Source organism: Cervus canadensis, chromosome 12, assembly GCF_019320065.1.
Source record: "Cervus canadensis isolate Bull #8, Minnesota chromosome 12, ASM1932006v1, whole genome shotgun sequence".
NCBI classification, from domain to species: Eukaryota; Metazoa; Chordata; class Mammalia; order Artiodactyla; family Cervidae; genus Cervus; species Cervus canadensis.
In genome coordinates this window covers 22,243,781-22,261,874 of record NC_057397.1, presented here as the reverse complement: position 1 = coordinate 22,261,874, position 18,094 = coordinate 22,243,781, and the positions used below count along the sequence as shown (strand labels likewise).

At 44.4% G+C, this 18,094-nt stretch overlaps 1 protein-coding gene across 4 annotated transcripts in view; it reads right to left on the bottom strand.

Annotated features, from left to right (window-relative positions):
• Positions 1-3,289: 3,289 nt before the first annotated feature.
• Positions 3,290-18,094, bottom strand: part of LYN (LYN proto-oncogene, Src family tyrosine kinase) — a 107,650-nt gene continuing 92,845 nt past the window's right edge. For all 4 annotated transcript variants that reach the window (XM_043483581.1, XM_043483583.1, XM_043483582.1 and 1 more), the window contains exons 11-13: positions 9,889-10,042; positions 7,899-8,030; positions 3,290-4,704 (exon numbers count right to left, since the gene is read on the bottom strand). In XM_043483581.1, the coding sequence (XP_043339516.1) occupies positions 4,502-4,704; positions 7,899-8,030; positions 9,889-10,042 (489 nt within the window). In that variant the 3' untranslated portion in view covers positions 3,290-4,501. The remainder of the gene's footprint in view (positions 4,705-7,898; positions 8,031-9,888; positions 10,043-18,094) is intronic.

The following is an 18,094-nucleotide window of genomic DNA, read 5'->3' as shown; positions in this document are numbered from 1 at the left end:
GCAACTTGCAGCATAGCTGCATAAAATAGGTTTTGAGTAACCACAACCCCTTGTTGGTCAATTTGAACTGGACACTTCACTAACACTAAAAGATCTCACATACTCTTCAAGCTCTCTGGTCCTTCACCTTAGCTACAAAACCCCAAGCCACACATTTTTTTAAGAACTCATTTGGTGGTAAAACCTGATCTGAAGCTATGTATAGGCTATATTCATTCCACTTCCTATGAACACAGGCATTTTTCCTACAGAAATGTTTTATTTGTTTAGTGGTTTCTTCTCCAGTGATCACTGAGAGAAATCCACCAAATATTCAGTATATTTATTGTATTAGCCTTTCAAATAAAAACAAAAACAAAAAAGCAAACCTTAAATCAGAAACACATCTGACCCTAACGTTAGCAGATGAGGGCTTAAGAACTTGTCTGAGCCCCAGCATAAAGTATAATTTTAAACATTCACGGATTGTTTTGTTTTGTGACATGGCATTGACTTTTAGTGCTATTAAATAAAGCCACCTTTGATTCTAGAAGTTCTGTATTAACAGGGCACAATGATCAATCCAGATTATATCTGAAAAATCTTATCAGTAGCCTACAGATGGAGGCTCAAACCTGCCCCTATCATTTCCAGATTTAAGGGAAATATTCGAGATCACTTGGTGACCATCTTGGGGACCCTGTGACATTTTTGGCGCTTGCTCCTACTCCAAGTATTTAGATTCATAAGAATACAGGAAATTAAACTGGAAGGCTTCCCTCTTACACATCTCTCAGATTAGGACTTTCTGGGATAAATTTTCCTCAGTTTAATAGAACCTCAATGTCATGAAATGGAGCACAAATGTTATCAAAGCAATTCATTCAAAAGCGTAGTTTCCATAAGTTGTCTTTTTAAAAAGAGTGAATGGTGAGTTAAATACTTGCATGATTTTTCTCCCCAAATTAAAATTTTTAGAAGAAATTTTCTCTCACATCTGCCTGGACTTCAAGTGTGGCATCTTGTAAGTAGTTCCTTTGCCTGCTTAGAACATCTAGCTGAGTCACGAAGATGCCACTGTAAAGGAATTTCACTTGTTTTATTTTGCAAGAAAATATGAAGAGAAACCACTCTATTCCTTTTGTGGCCCTGAATGCAACTAATTTCTCAGCCGTGAATCAGCGATCCTAGCGTCCAAGTATTCCAGAGTGACTGTGTGAGTTCAAGGTAATCTTTTTTTTAAAGTGCCAAAGCACAAAATGAAGAGAATGGTGGGTGTATGGGTATCTTTGTGTATCTATTGTCATTATTGCCATCAGGAAGAAAGGCAAGGCACCCCCCATTTCATCAGAAAACTTCACGTAGTCAAAGCGTAGAGATAGAGAACTGATGTCTCATTCAACCAGCAGAAGTAGAAATGCAGGTACAGAATGGGGGAAAAGGTGGGGGGTGTGAGAGATGCTCTGATGGGAATTAAGCATGGGCATGGAGCAGTTGTTTTAATTCAGTTGAATTTATTAGATGCTGGTGCTTCGCTTCCTTTTAGCTTCAACTTCCTCGGATGTAGTTTGTTTGAGCAAAAGGAAAGCCTTCAGCACAGGCAAAATGAGAAATGAGCTTACATTTAACTTCAGCGCCCTTGATCTGTCACATTGTGTAAGCAAACAAATACGGCCCCTCCTCTAATCGACCCTCTTCTCTGCTCCTGGGTGCAGTGTGTACCCTTCTGTGGTGTACTGTGTGCCCTAAAAGCTGACCCAGACCTGCTTTGCCGGTGGGATTCTGACAGCACCCCGAGAAGCCCTCTGGAGGGCCTATGGAAGCACGAAGTGTCCCCTCCTCCCAGGGACACATGTCAGGGCCACGAGCTCTACTTTAGGTTCAGCGAGCTTCCTGTTCATAAGAAAGGAAAAAGCCACACTTCCTCCTCCTCCTTCCTCCTCTACACCTACAGCCACCTTTAGGAAGGCAAGCCATCTAGGGAGAGAGAAGTTCTTTTGAGCAGATCACTTTGCAATACAGGTCAAAGCTGGGGCTGGCTCTTGAACCTGGGCGTGCATTGTACTCACCTTAGATTCCTGGGAAGCTTTTCAAGTTCACTGACACCCCCGTATTTCCCCCACCCAGGGCAGAACAACAGAGTCAGGATCTTGGGGATGGGAGTAGGGTGGGCATTGTGTTTTTCAAATTCTCAATAATGACCTGGGACATGAAGATGTAACCAGCCTGCACATCTCTGTGGACCCTGAGATTAAACAAGTACCTCCCCAGCCCCTGGTTCTGCCAGTCAGGAACCCGAACAGTGCGTGCTGTCTGCTGAGCACCACCCAGTTGGACGCAGGTCAAGAACAAGCGAGGAGGCCCAGGTGACAGCAGAGATGCGGAAGGCAAAGGAATTCAGGCTTGACCTGGGGGCGGGGTGGTGCGTGGGGGATAGTTGAATGTAAAACTGCCAGACGAAGCAGAATGGAGAAAAACAAGGTGAAGGTGAATTTAGTCATTTCCTAAGACGTTCTTTGGCTTTGGGGATTCCTTATACTCTCTCTTGATGCTGGGTCATGTGTGAGCTTCTGCAATGGAGTGTGAACAGGTGTGTGTATGTAAAAAAATGCAGCGTGGTGAGTTAGGTCACCAGCTGTGCAGACATTAGATGGTGATAATAGTTCACCTTTGTGAAGGTGGCTCTTATGAGTTGAGAATTTTAGAATACTTTAGAATGGACCTTTAAAAAAGATTATATGGGAAAATTTAGGGGAAAGTAGAATATTTCATCCTTTTCTCCAGGCACACAACACCTAGGCAACACATACAAAGTGAAATTGTAATGGTGCTTGATAGATAAGCCTGGCTTCCCTGCTGGCTCAGTGGTAAAGAATCCACAGGCCAGCGCAGGAGACACAGGAGAGGCGGGTTCAGTCCCTGGGCCGGGAAGATGCCCTGCAGGAGGAAACGGCAATCCAGTCCAGTATTCTTGCCTGGAGAATCCCATGGACAGAGGAGCCTGGTGGGCTACAGTCCATGGGGTCGCAAAGAGTCAGACAGGACTGAGCTATTGAGCACGCATGCATGTACTTTACTAAGCTTGTTTGAAAACAAATCCTGTTGGGCCCCCGACAGGGATGATGGGTGTCCAGGCCACCAACTCCTCAGTTCTCCAATCTGAAAACACTCAAAGGGTGGAGAAAGAACTTGTACACATTTTTCAAAACGATGTAACCAATGGAATCACCTCCCAACCCCCACTCTCCCACCAACTGGTACCCATTTTTATATTGACGACAGTTGGAAATGTTAAACACCAGTGAAAAACTTGAGATGTTACTGGCCCAGGTGTATTAAAATAAGATCAAAAATAGAAATATTAGATATATACACAAACAGCATAGGTGAAATGTGATGTGATATAGCATTTTCCATTCAAGCTTACAGTAGAAAAATTTAACAAACAAAACCTCTCTCTCACTTGCTCCAGTGACTCAGGAAAGCCTTCTCACTCATTTAGTTTCCAGCATAGCCTCATATAAATAGACTCACACAGATCACACACAATTTAGAAAAGATTGCTGAATCACAAAAATAGCCCCCAAACATGGCATTTTTACTTTCTAGAGTACAACTAAAATGAATACTTGATCAATAAAATAATGTTCAGAATCATTTGAAGCAGTGAAGAAAGCTCTGATGTTTTGTAAGGTCCTAGAAGGTTTTGCAGGGATTAGAATCATCTTGTTTGTCCAAACTACAAGGTCCAAAGAAGTCTGGATAGAGGAAATTGTGGAATTGAAAAGCTGGACTGTTAAAAAACATTCCTTCTATTGGCAGAGCAGTTCCTGAAGCTCCCTTCCAGGGGAGCTGGGCAAACCTGGATGGCTGGGGAGTCTGTGTTGCTTAACACGGTGGCCCTGCCTGCTTGCTGATGACACTTTCAAGGAAAGAGATTCCTCTGCCCAGCTGGGGTTCTGAGTGATCTCCTCGGAAGGAAGTGCTGACCAGTCCAGATTTCAGGGGGTGGGAGGTCACAGAAATCTGGAAAGGACAGGGAAGCATCTGACTTCACCTGCGAAATCTAACAGGTTGGATTAGTAGATTTTTTTTTTTTTTAAACAAATAAGCTCAAGCATAGAGAACATACAAAGAAGTGTCATGAAGACATCTGATTATTTCAGTTGTGCTCCTGTCTGCGATTTACAGAAATGGCCTCCAAACCACTGTGTCACATGCCCCCTCGTAAACAAGAGGCCGATGTGGGTGCACTTTTGTGGGATAGGTGTTTTCTTCTCAGAAACCCATGTCCAGGTGTTGGACTTGCAGAGCCAGTGTGCCCGCTGGGTGCAGGCTGGTGGGCATATCGCCCTTGAGAGGAGAATCCTTTCCCGTGGAAGAAGTCCTTCCTGAGTTTTAGCCTTGTTTGAAGGAAGCAAGGACAACCAGGGAAGCCAGCCCAGGAAATAACTAGTGACCAGGGATCGTTTTTCCCTTTGGAGGGAGGCGGCGGTCCCGTGCATGGCTCGAGTCCCCGGCACTAAGGCTGCTGCTGGTACTGGCCCTCGGTGGCCGTGTAGAAGTCGCCCAGCACACTCTGTAGGTAGTCGAACGTCGGCCTCTCCTCTGCCTTTTCCTTCCAGCACATCTTCATGATGTCGTAGAGCTCATCCGGGCAGTTCTCCATGCGAGGCATCCTGTACCCTTGTGACAGGGCAGTCATCACATCCGCGTTAGTTCTCCCTGGAGGCAAAAAACCCACAGGTACCATTTAGAAGCCAGACTGAGGGTTATGCGATGCAGTGGTACCCACCTTCTTCATCCCTGGTTGGAGCAAATGTCAGAGGATGCTGTGGGCTGAACTGTGTTCCCACAGTCCCCGCTCTTCTGGAAATTCCTATACTGAAGACCCAGCCGCCCAGACCTCAGAATGGGACTGCGTTTACACATAGGGCCTGTAAAGAGGTGACCAAGCCTTTAGGGTGGGCCTAAGCCCCATCTGCCTGCTGTCTTTATAAGAAGAGGAGATTAGAACACTCTGGAGATGCAGGGAAAAGCCAGAGAGAAGACAAATGGAGAAGATGTTGTCTCAAGGGCCAAGGATGAGCCTTGGAGAAAGCAATCCTGTCAACACCTTGATCTTGGACTCCCGGCCTGAAGAACTTCGAGAAAATACATTTCTGTTGTCTGAGCAATTCAGTTTGCAGTATTTTGTTACAGCAGCTCTCAAAACTGGTAGAGGGGCTAAGGACATTTCTGTAAGCAACGTAATCATATAAAGGAGGTTAGTACAAAGAGGATCTAGGCAGCATTCAGCTGCCAAAGTAAAAACAGGTGAATGTGATAAGCAGAAGACAGAGTGAGTTCCCTTTAATGACAAAAGGATGTTGGATCTGACAGAACTTGTGAATAAACAAGCCGAATTCTAACATGTCATCTCACTGTCTTCTGCGCTATTTTTTTCCCCGAGCTTCTACCAGTAATTAAAAAAAAAATCATTTTCTCATCCATTATCTCCTCCCAATACTTTTCAAAATCAGCTTTTCATTGCAAGTTTACTTAAAGAAGTCAGTATCCTTAAGTGAGCTAGACCAACTGTTTCATTTCCACTCCTCAAGTTGTTCTCAGGACAAGAAGAGGCAGAGCTTGGTGGGCTCTGGCGAGGGAACCAGCGTGCCCACGTGCTACGTCACTTCAGTTGTGTCTGACTCTTTGTGACTCCGTGGACTGTAGCCCGCCAGGCTCCTCTGTCCATGAGGTTTTCCAAAATACTGGAGTGGGTTGCCATTCCCTTCTCCACGGGATCTTCCTGACTTAGGGATCCATCCCGTGTCTCTTAAATGTCTCCTGCATTGGCAGGAGGGTTCTTTACCACTAGCTCCACCTGGGAAGCCCAGGGCACCCACTATTCCTGCCGGGCTCTGCAGGATCACTGACTGTGGAGGATGGCTTTTACTATGATCACTTGTCTCAGGGTAGCTCAGACACCGAACTGTCCATTTTTGACGCTGAGAAGAGCTTTCAGGGGAAAAAAAAGGCCATTTTAATAATATTTGTTGCCATCATTAAAATGGGATAAGAAAACATGGTCATTCGGCCATTTTAGCAGGCTTCCCTGGTGGCTCAATGGTAAAGAATCCGCCTGAAAGATAGGAGACCTGGGTTTGATGATTCGGTCGGGAAAATCCCTTGGAGAAGGGAATGGCAACCCACTCTTGCCTGGAGTATCCCATGGATAGAGGAGCCTGGCAGGCTATAGTCCATGGGGTCGCAAAGAGTTGGACACAACTGAGTGAATAAACAACAACATCAACAAGGGGCTGGAGGGGGGCAGGCGGATCGGGAAGTTAGGGTCTAATGGGTACAGTATCAGTCTGGGAAGACGAAGTCATTCTGGAAATGAATGGTGTTGATAAGCCCAGCAGGTGAAGGCAAGGTGGCCAGGTTTCCAAAGGAGCTAGTGATGCGGCTCTGGGCCAGAGCCTCCTTCTCCAAGCCCCAGAGCTTCCTCCACACATCACTGTGGAGCATGCAGTACCTACCACACAACACTTGTGAGGCTGTATGTTTATTGATCAGGTGTCAGTTACAGGCAGAGTAAATAATCTTTCTCTATAGGTTATAGATAGATAACGTCAGATATCTCGGCTGATTCAGAAATACCGTCCCCATTTTGCAGTGGTGTTATTCATTAACTTCAGTGTCTAGAGCAGAGCAGCCGTCAGAATATGAAATTTGGCACTGGAGGGTTTCACAGGATCGTCAGCCCACTGTGTAGGCCCAACCCGAAGGCTTCCCTCTCCCGCCGGCCCTCCAGGCCCAACAGCAGCGAAAGTGACCAGGAGCCTGGAGGCCACATCACTGCTCTGCCCCAAAGCCTCCCGTCTCTTGCAAAGTCAGAGGTGAAGCCCCTGGGCGGCCTCTGAGGCTCGCATCCGCTCCATGTCTGCCCCACACCTCCTGCCCCTGCTCGGGACCCTGCTCTTGCTGTTTTTGGGACACCCAGTCCCGGACAGCCCCTGGGGCTCTCTGTCAAGTCAGTGAGTCCCTGCTGCTACCAGATCGCTTTTAGAACCTGCAACCCATCCCCCAAACCCCAATCCCTAAACCATCACACCCTCCCCCAACAGCATACTTCCCATCCTACATACGGTCCTTATTATCAGTGATTATTATAAATGATTGTAATCAATACTCAACTATTAGCTCTCAAGGGAGGAGCTGGGACTGCTCCATCCGGCACCTTGGGAATGCTTAGCCAGCCCCCTCAGATTTTTGAATGAGGGAATGATTTAAACATTAAAGATTTACTTTTAAATTGACTGTATCCATTGATTTTGCGAAAAGCCCAACATTAACAAGAATGAGACGGCTTTGGGAAAAATCCCTCTGCTTGCATGTTCCTGGAAAAGGGAGGGCTGGCAGAATCCGGCTGGGAAGATGTTAGGAATCTGGAAATACTGAATGATGTCCCCACAGCTAGTAAGCTGAGGATCTAAAGAATCATTTGTTTGCAGACAGAGGTGGTTGTCTCTTGAAGTGGCAGAGACTCCGAAGTACATTATACAAATCTCTGTTTCAGGAAAGAATCATACTGCCTCATCTCTATGTCCGTTTCCTCCACCATCCGGTGTGAGGCTTGGGAGGAGCCCCGTGTCTAGTCCTCCAACCATGTTGCTTCAGCAATATTTGTGACCACGCCAGCACATTCTAGGCTGTTAGTAGTGGAATTCATTAGTGGAGCGACAGAATATGCACTCAGACAAGAAGGCGGAGAAGTGTCTAAGCATATTTTAGAACACCTTCCGCTAAAGACAGTCAAAGTTCTCACACCCTTGTCTTTCCTCTGGATATTTGGTCATCTTTTTTATGTCTCATACCACCTGTCTTTTTTCTCATATATATCCTGCAAATGGAGATAGGTAAGTAAGCAGTACCTGGGTAGGGAATTTTCCCATAGGTGACAATTTCGTACAGGAGAATTCCAAAGGACCACACGTCAGACTTGATGGTGAAACATCCGAAGTTGATTGCTTCTGGAGCTGTCCACTTAATGGGGAACTTAGCACCTAGGGGAGAAGACACAGGGGCTTTACTTGGGTCTCTGAGCTGAAACAAAAAAGTCACAGGCGTGTGACTCTCACACTTTCCTTCTTTGGGGGGGAAAGTTTTGATGATTTATTTTGAATGGGTAACACATGCATATCCTAGGTGGTTCAGTGATAAAGAACCCACCTGTCAATGCAGGAGACCCAGGTTCAATCGCTGGGTCGAGAAGATCCCCTGGAGAAGGAAATGGCAACCCACTCCAGTATTCTTGCCTGGAAAATCCCATGAACAGAGGAGCCTAGCAGGCTACAGTCCGTGGGATCACAAAGAGTCGGACACGACTGACGCTCCTGAGCACACACACACACACAGGCTTGTCAAATTCTACTAAACCAACGTCATAAATGGATCTCCTGGGTCTGAATCCTGGCTCTCCCACTTACTATATGGCTTCAGAAGCTTCTGAACCTCTCCTTTTTCCTCATATACAAGATGGAAACAATATACTACTTGTCATATAGGGTTACTGCAGAATTAATGAGACAATGTATGAAAAGCACTTAGAACAGCAGCTGCCTCACTGCAAAGCTCACTGCCTTTTAGATTGCTGCTGTTGTTCAGTCGCTCAGTTGTGTCTGACTATCTGCGACCCCACAGACTGCAGCACGCCAGGTTTCCCTGTCCTTCACTACCTCCCAGAGTTTGCTCAAACTCGTGTCCATTGAATAGGTGATGCCACCTCTCCACCTCATCCTCTGTCACTCCCTCCTTCTCCTGCCCTCAGTCTTCCTCAGCATTAAGGTCTTTTCCTTTTGCCTACTTCTCCTCAAACTGTTTTCCTTGACCTGTTATTTTGCTGAAGGTGCTTAAGGCCAAAGATAAATTATAGTCCACCGAAGAGTACGGAAACTTGAGGCAGGAGAACCACCTTAAGCATGACAAATGCAAGAGATGTTTCGCAAATCAAAACAATGTGTTCAGTCTGTTTGTCACACCTATGAATTCTGTGGACACCTTCCAGAAATAACACACATGTTGTTAAATTAATCCTTGTTTAACAAGTCTTAGGAATGTCAAGGAAGTGCTTGACTCTTTCAGAAGAGAAAGGACTGCAAAAAACCCCAAAAAACAACTCACTGAAATTTCAGGAATGAGATTGTCAGAGTCCTCAGATCACAAGCAACACAGAATAGTCTCCAACAGGAGAGGCCAGTGCAGGCAGACTGGCCGGCTTTGGAGCGACAGGCCAGGGGCTCGGGGATTTACCCTGCTCTGGATGTTCTTTGGTTTCCATGTATAATATGGAATGTGGGGAAATAAAGGAGTGTATTTTTGTAGTGTTACATTCACTTCTGTGTATGAGTGTGATAATTTCCATGATTTAATTTGTATTGGGTTGGCCAGAAGGTTCGTTCGGGTTTTTCCATAAGATGCAATGGAGAAACCTGAACAAAATTTTTGGGCAACCCAACAGTTAAAAGGCCAGAATATAGCCTCGAATAGTATAGTATAGAATTATTGTTACAAATATTTTTTCTACAGTGAAGTGAAGTGTACCCCATTGGTTGAAAAGCTCTGACATGTTATATGAACAGAGAATTACGATTCTGCCAAGCCTTTTCTTGTTTTGCCTTGCTTAACTGAAATACAAATGACAGCATTTGTAAATTTTATAAAAGTATCATACAGAGATAACTGAAAGAGTCATTTAAAAAAAAACAATTAGAATACACCACAAACTGCAGCTATGGTACATTTTGAATACTGTACCAAATGAATTCTTTTTTTTTTTTAATGATGCCTATTGTAGTTGCTTTGTTAAAAATAGGCAAAAATTAAACAATAACCAAACACCTAAAGACAGCTCTGGGGACATACCTTCTCTGGCTGTGTACTCGTTATCTTCAATCACTCGAGCAAGACCAAAGTCTGCGATTTTGCACATGAGAGACTCGGAGACAAGCACATTAGCGGCTCGTAGGTCCCGGTGGATGTAGTTCTTCCTCTCGATGTACGCCATTCCCTCGGCAATCTGGAAGCAGAACAAGGCTCTCCTTTAGACGTTCCACTTAGGCCCAGAGAGGAAAATCAGAAAGCTTCTGAGTTCTTGTATGATATTCTGATGGTTCAAGTTTTTCAAACAGTGGGTAAAGTATAATCACCCCCCGTGAGTCCTCTCTAAAATAACTGTTCCTCCAAATCTCCAATTATGACAATCACTCTCAGCATGACTATTTAAGTTGTCTCAACCTTTCTCAATGTGTGAAGACCCTTTGCAAGACTCTGTAGATACAAGGACGTCATTGTTGCAGCTTTTCAGAAGAGAAAACAGAGCTGGGGGAGTGATATGCTAACAGACCCAAGAGCAGGCTGTCCCTGTCACCACATATTCACGCAAGAAAAGTTGATTCTAGATTCCATTAGCCAAAGTAGTCTCTGATTTCTTCCTCTTGTTGCAAAATAGAGAAACAGAGCTGGATTTACTGGTGTCCGTCACCATATCCCTGCTGTCCAGTTAGTCGACTGCCCACAGGACCCAGGCTTCAAGCTCTCTCTGCACAGTCCCTCCAGGATGAGCAGAAAGAGTCACCCAGACACAAAGCTGACAGATGGCAGGAGAGAAGCAATGAGCCAAAGATAAAACAGGGGTGGTGAAACCGCTATGCATCACTTACTGGAAAACCGGGTTAAGGAATTAAAATAGGGTTATTTAGGAAAACATTGCCAAATTATTAAGATAAGAATCAAGAAGCAAGAAAGGAAGGGAGGAAGGGAGGGATGGAGGGAGGGGACGGAAGGAAGGAGAGAGGGATGCATGAAAGAAGGGAGGGCGGGAGGAAGGGAAGGACCAAGGAGCTGTGTCTGGTGAGCAGTTAGAGGGGAAACTAATTAGGATTCCTTCACACAGGAATGAGTGTATTCTGCAGATTCTACCTTGAATTCCAGGCAGCTCAGGGTGGGGGGCCTGACTCCCCCCTAACTCCATCCTCCTTATCATTCATCAAAGGCCAGTTCAGCGGGCAGGCGCTGCGGCTCAGCAAAGGCTTAGCTCCTTATACATGCGATGCTTCTTCTGACTCCAATGACTACAGACTGGGACTAGAGACTCCAATGACTGGACTGGGGACCAGGAAGAGCCGAGGTTTGCTAGCCGGACATTGCATCAGGGACCCTCGCCAGACACGCCTCCAGGATGTGACCCACCACTCAGAGAAGCCCAGAGGACACAGGCTGAATCTCTAACCTGGGGCACCAAGGACTCACGTCTCTCTCATTCTTGGTGATGGATCCGAACGCTCAGCTCATGAAAAGCATCCTGGGAACTTGTTGGTAAGGCTCTTCTTACACACTCACTGAATTCTGCATTTACACAAGCCTGAATGCATTTTTAAAAAACATGATTCTCTGAAATAACAACAGACTTGCAGCAAGTCCAGCTTATTCTGGCTTTCTTTTTCATCTCAGGGTTCGTTAAGGAGCTCATATTGCAAATAATAATAACGGCACTCACCAAGACGAAGATTTGAAACAATAGCATTCGCCAAGTGGAAAAAACAATGGATATGAGAGCATAACAAAAGCTTTTGGATAGGACTTGTTCTGAGGTCACAAAAGACTACAATTCTCTTTTTATATAAAATGTACTATTTCCCTGGTCTGTGTGCATTGGTCTTTCTGGGTTTCTTTCTTTCTTTTAAACCTTAATCTTTTTTTTTTTTTTTGGTTGTTGTATTTACTTTGACTAAAGTAAATCCAGCTCTATTTCTCTATTTCTTAACACCAGGAAGAAATCAGAGACCACTCGGGCTAATGGAATCTAGGATCAACTTTTCTTCTGTGAATATGTTCTACCTCCTCTGGGCCACTTAGTCTAGCAGCTGTCAGCATGGAAGAAAGAGCTGTTGCATAAATACATCACCCCCAGGCTCAGCCATCCTCTGGGATCCAAGGAGGGGGTGGTGCTCACCTCCTACTTTCCTTTTAATTAAATTATAGTTCATTTACAATGTTCCAGTCACAATGTACTGCAAAGTGACTCAGTTATATCTGTATATTGGGTTGGCCAAAAAGTTCATTCTGGTTTATCATAAGATCTTACGGAAAAACCTGAAAGAACTTTTTGGCCAACCCAATACATGTGTATTCTTTTTCAGATTCTTTTCCATTACAGGTTATTATAAGATATTGAATATAGTTTCCTGCACTCTACAGCAGGTCCTTGGTGTTTATCTGTTTTATATATAGTAGCATGGATCTGGGGCTTCCCAGGTGGCTCAGTGGGTACAAAATCTGCCTGCAATGCAGGAAATGGGGAGATGCAGGTTTGATCCCTGGGTTGGGAAGATTCTCTGGAGGGGAGCATGGCAACCCACTCTAGTATTCTTGCCTGGAGAATTCCATGGACAGAGGAGCCTGGTGGGCTATAGTCCATAGGGTCGTGAAGAGTCAGACACAACTGAAGTGACTTAATATGCATGCATGCATGCTCACAGCATGTATCTGTTAATCCCACCAGCTTGGGAAGGGTGAATTGTGAAGGAGTTGGGTGGAGTTGCTCAGGTCTGATGAGGACAGAATCTGAATCAGGAGATTCCTTTGCACCCAGAGGTATTTTACATAAATGATGATGATGATAATAATAAGGTGGCTGATTGACAGGTAGGTAGGTAGACATATAGAGAGAGATGGTAATAACCACCACTTCTCCCAGTACTAAAGGAGCACTTTTTATGCACCAGACACTGTTTTACCTTCATTAAACCTACTTCACATTTCATCTGAAAAACAAATCTATCAGGAAAGTTTTATTTCCATTGTACACATGCAAATGAGACTTAAGGAGGCACAGGAACCTCCTGAAAGTCACAGAGGGAGGGAGAGAGCCAGGACTGACACCCAGGAGGGTCGACCTCCAGGTCACATCCCAGAATGTCCTGTCAGCAAGAGAGCTCACAACCAGATGCTTCTGGAACTCAAATTTTTCATCAAGAGGATACTATTTTGCTGAGAAGAGGAAAGAATGCTTTTGACATTTCCTCTTAGAGAATCAATGTTGTTAAGTCCAAATTTCACAGCTCAGAAACGCTATCACAAACCCTCCCCAGGCAGAGTTCAGGAAGGACATACAAGCTTGGACATGCATGGGTTGTCTTTGTCTGGAAGAGTGCTTCTCAACCTTTTTTCATTATCACCCCCTAAGGAGAAAAATTGGAGGGCAAGAGGAGAATGGAGTGACAGAGGATAAGATGGTTGGATGGCATCACTGACTCAATGGACATGAATTTGAGCAAACTCTGGGAGATAGTGGAGGACAGAGGAGCCTGGCATGCTGTAGTTCATGGGGTCGCAAAGAGTTGGACATGATTTAACGACTGAACAACAACAACAAAAATAAATACAATGAAATAGGACTTCATCCAGTAGGTCTGAGCTGTGGAGGGCCACAAAAATATCTAAGCTTTCCTCATCCCCCACGAATGAGTTCTGACTCCTGTGGGGGCGATCTTGCCCCATTTTGAATTCTTGGTCTAGAAGCTAAATTAAGCAAAGAAGGTATAAAGCCCGTTTTGCTCTATGACTCAAAAGCAGCAAATAAGATGGATGATGATATGTTCTTGGCTTGGATGAGGTTAACACTCTGTCAGAATGAAAATAACCAGGCTAAAATTAAGCAGGAAAATAGTCTTTCATTCAAATACCCCTATACATTGTGAAAAAAGCAATAACTATCTTTCCTTTTGGAAAATTCGACAAGGCTGAAAGGAAATTATTTTCCTAGAGTCATGCCACAGGTTAGTGCAATGGTTTGGAAGTGACTTTAATTTCCCTTCTGCTCATTTAGCAGTTATATTAAGTTTTAACCCTTATGACCATATTTCTTAACTCTGGCTGGCTGTGTCCCCAGGCATCTTATGTTAACCCAGGTCTCACCCTAAACCACCTAAGCCTGCATCCCTAACAGTGAGGCCTCCCTGGCTGGGTGTGATGTGCAGTCCAGGTGCAGAACTGCCTTGGCCCTTGTCACTTTCTGGGAGTTTGACTCTGATCATGATTTATTCAATAAGAACCCGGATTTTAATAGGCTCTTTGACTGCACACTGAACTTGAAGAAGCATTGCATTAGATCCAGTGCTTTTCAACTTCAGCTGTCTTAGGATTTAAAGTTCTAGACAGACTGGAATGAAATCTCAATCTCAGGCTCAAGAATGGATGGACAATTGTCCTCCTAACGCTGGGGAAAGGAGGTCCCCACACAACTCAACTGAGGAGAAACAAGGAGCAAGATGAGCAGAGCTGGCAGGAAAGAGCCCAGGCGGGGAGGCGAGGGTGCCAAACGGGGATGCCAAAAGGGGGCTGACAGCCCAGATGGTGGGCAGCTCAGAACGTGTGTCCTGAGATTCTGTTTCTTTTGTAACTTAGGGAGAATACAAGGCTCGGAGCTCAGAAGCAGGGAAACTGGAATCTCTTCCTGCACATCAAGGTTCTGGGGTCAGGCTATTACTGAGAGGGCTTAGAAAACTGATTTAACCTCTCAGCTTTAAATAGTCGGAGGGGATTCTCTACCTCTTGAGCCACATCGGCATCACGGCAGCATCAGGCTCAGTGACGCGCAAACATGAGAAAACCTTGACTTTCTGAACCACCTGCCAACACTAAAGAAGAACTAAAAATGTCTCTTGTCTCCATGGGCTAATTTCTAACTTTGTATTAGAGTGTCTGTGTGTGAAGCGAGTGGAAATTTGAAGTAGAAAGCTCCCTTATGACCTAAAATGAGAATAATCATACAAGGAGACAACGTTGGTGATGTGTCTGGGCTTTTGGTTTAAAGCTACCTTGATTGACGGTCACATGGGCTGGCCATTTCCTGAGGTCAAACAGCGTGGCGGGCATACATGTCTAGTTCCTCTTTTTCTACCTTCAATGGAAATATATGGTGACATTTTCTCTCTTTAATGTTTCTGTGTGCAAGTGTGTATGTGTGTGTGTGTGTGTGCGCGTGTGCAAACTCCCAAGAAAACAGGGAGGAACCACTTGGAAGTGAACTGCTGGGACCCCCACCTGAGCAGTAACCCAGCAGCTTCTGGCAACTTTTCCCAGGCATCTGGTACCCAGTAAAAGTTCTAGGCACTGAGAAGACATTAAAAGTGATGCTTCCTGAGTTAGAGGTCAATCTTATCTTGCATGCGTGCATGCTAAGTCACTTCAGTCATGTCCAACTCTTTGAGACCCCATGGACTGTAGCTTGTCAGGTTCCTCTGTCCATGGGATTCTCCAGGCAAGAATACTGCAGCAGGTAGCCATTCCCTTCTCTGGGAGATCTTCCCGACCTGGGGCTCGAACCCAGGTCTGCTGCACTGCAGGCAGATTCTGTATCACTGAGCCATCAGGGAAGCCCCAGTCTCATCTTGGTGCTAAATAAGCAGACCCCCAGCCTCATGGCTGTTCTCCAGGGGGGCCTTTCAACATGCTGTGAGAAGGAAAAGTGTGACCATTGGGTGACTGCCAATCAGCTTCCCAGACAGGACCAAAGAGGAGACTCTGACCCCAAATACGGGGAAGCTGCTGTTCTGAGAAATGGGTGAGTAACAGGCTATCTTGCTTAATGAGTGATTTGTAAAATTTTGATGAGCAGAGCCCACATGAGACAGAGCGGATGGAATAAAGGAACCTAATTGACGGACTTGATGTGATTTCTCGAGCAAAGCTAAAATCTGCCCCAGGAAATTCCAGCCCGAAAGAAAACTGGAACTGAAAACCCAGCCTATCTTCGAATTGGCCAGTTGGAAAACATTTGTCGCTTAGATGAGCAGTGAGAGAGAAAGAACAAGAAACCTGCCAGAAAGCAGCAAAGACTAAACTTTGGTTTTCTTGTGGCACATTGTGGCAGTTGTGCCATGAGGCATTGTTTGCCTTGCTCTCTAGATACATACTTTCTTCCTACACTTGGGAAAAACAGAATTCAAATAATTAATCACTTGCAAAAATGCTAGGGAGATTACAAAATAATAATAGTGTTAATATTAATAAGCTGGAACTGAGCCAAAGGGTAAAAACCTCTCAAGCCTCTCTCAAGGGTTCTCTCCATCACCCTGGGGTCAATCCTAAATGGATCTGAAAAGACCATTTCATGACAAAAGGAAAATAAAATGCAGAGAAAACAGTTTTCAAAAAGAAAGTTTAAGTAAGAACACATTTCCTTGGTACTCCAAATGGGACAGCATTTGCTTTGTGGCAGGTGATACTTCCTATAGATGTACTTTTCCATCTATCAATATTCACTGAGCCTCCATACTGGATCCCTGCACTCTTTAATCCATAATTTGGATGAAGGAAGGGATGGCTTAGAGAGCTCATTCCTTGCTATGTTTGAGCATCACATTTCTTAGAAATTATGTTTTAGCTATATCGGGTTATTAAAATATTCTTCTTTATTCCTCTTTTTCCAGCAAAACATCTAAGAAATAATGGAAGCTATGGCTTTGGTGATGATGGTGATGATGATGGTAAGGATGCTGATGTGATGATGTGATGGTGATGACGACAGAGATGATGATGAGGGTGGTGGAGATAGTGACAGTGATGATGATAATAGTGATGGTGATGATGACAGCTACCATGTTTGGCTGCTTACTCTGCCCAGGCACCTTGCCAGGCATTTATAATCCCTAAAACAAGCCTATGAAGTAGCCAGCATTCTTAGTAAAGATGAGAAAGCTGAGTCTTGGAGAAGTAAGATTTTTTTCCTTGACAGACTTGGATTTGAATCCAAAGCTGGCTGGTCCTACCCTCTGTGCCCTTAATTATGTATCTGTACTAGCTTTTTCCTCTTAAAAGGGCTATAAACAGCAGAATGCTTGCAAGTTGACATCAGGGGAAAGGAAAGAAAGAAGAAATAATAACTAGATCATTTAACAAGTGGCCACATTAAAGTGTGCAGTCTGTAATATCTTCATAGCTGAAAGATGAGGGCAGAGTTTGACACATACAAATTTAGGGCTGGTGAAGTTCTCTGATAGATCAAAATTTAATCAGTTCAGGGACTTTCCTGGTGATCCAGTGGTTAAGAATTTGTTTTCCAATGCAGGAGACAGGGATTTGATCCCTGGTTGGGGAACTAATATCACACATGCTACGGGGCAACTAGGCAGCCCGTGCATTGTAACTAGAGAATTCTTCATGCCACAGTGAAGACCCAGTTTAGCCAAATAAAAAAAAATCCATCCAAAAGCATGCAAGGACCCACAAAGCCTCAGGAAGACACAATTTCCACACAGACAACATCACAAAATAGTCATACTTAAATCACTAAGTTTCCATCAAAGAGATTTACCTTCATTAGCAGAAAAGAAAGAACCATTTGTCAACTAATTCTCATAGACTTTCTCCTACAAAAACTTATTGGACCAGCTCATATCCATTAAGATGGTTGTTATAAAAACAGCCAAACCACACACACAAAAGAAAATAAACAGTGTTGAGGAAGTGGAGAAATTAGCTATTGCTGATGGGAATATAGAATGGTATAGCCACTGTGGAAACCAGAATGAGTGTTCCTCAAAAAATTCAACATAGGATTACTGCACAATCCATCAATTCCACTACTGGGTATAAAGCACAAACAACCAAAAGTAGATAATTAATATTTGCACAATCTCGGACAGATACACTCCTGATCATAGAAGCATTATTCACAATAGCCAAAAGGTAGAAACAACTCAAGTGTCCATCAGAAATGAAACAAAACCAAATTGCAGTCTATACAAACAATGGAATATGATTCAGCCATAAGAAGGAATGGAATTCTAACACAAACTACAACATGGATAAACCCTGAGGACAGTAAGATAAGAGCAATAAATAAGCCAGTCACAGAAGGGCATATACTGAATGATTCCACTCAGACAGGGTCCTCAGAAGATCAAATTCACAGAGACGGAAAGGGGAATGATGGCTGCCGAGGGCTGGTGGGAGGGAGGAGCGGAGTTAACGTTTCATGGGTACACAGTGTCAGTTCTGCAAGATGAAAAGGGTTCTGGAGATAGATGGTGGTGATGTCCACACAGCAGTGGGAATACCACTGCCA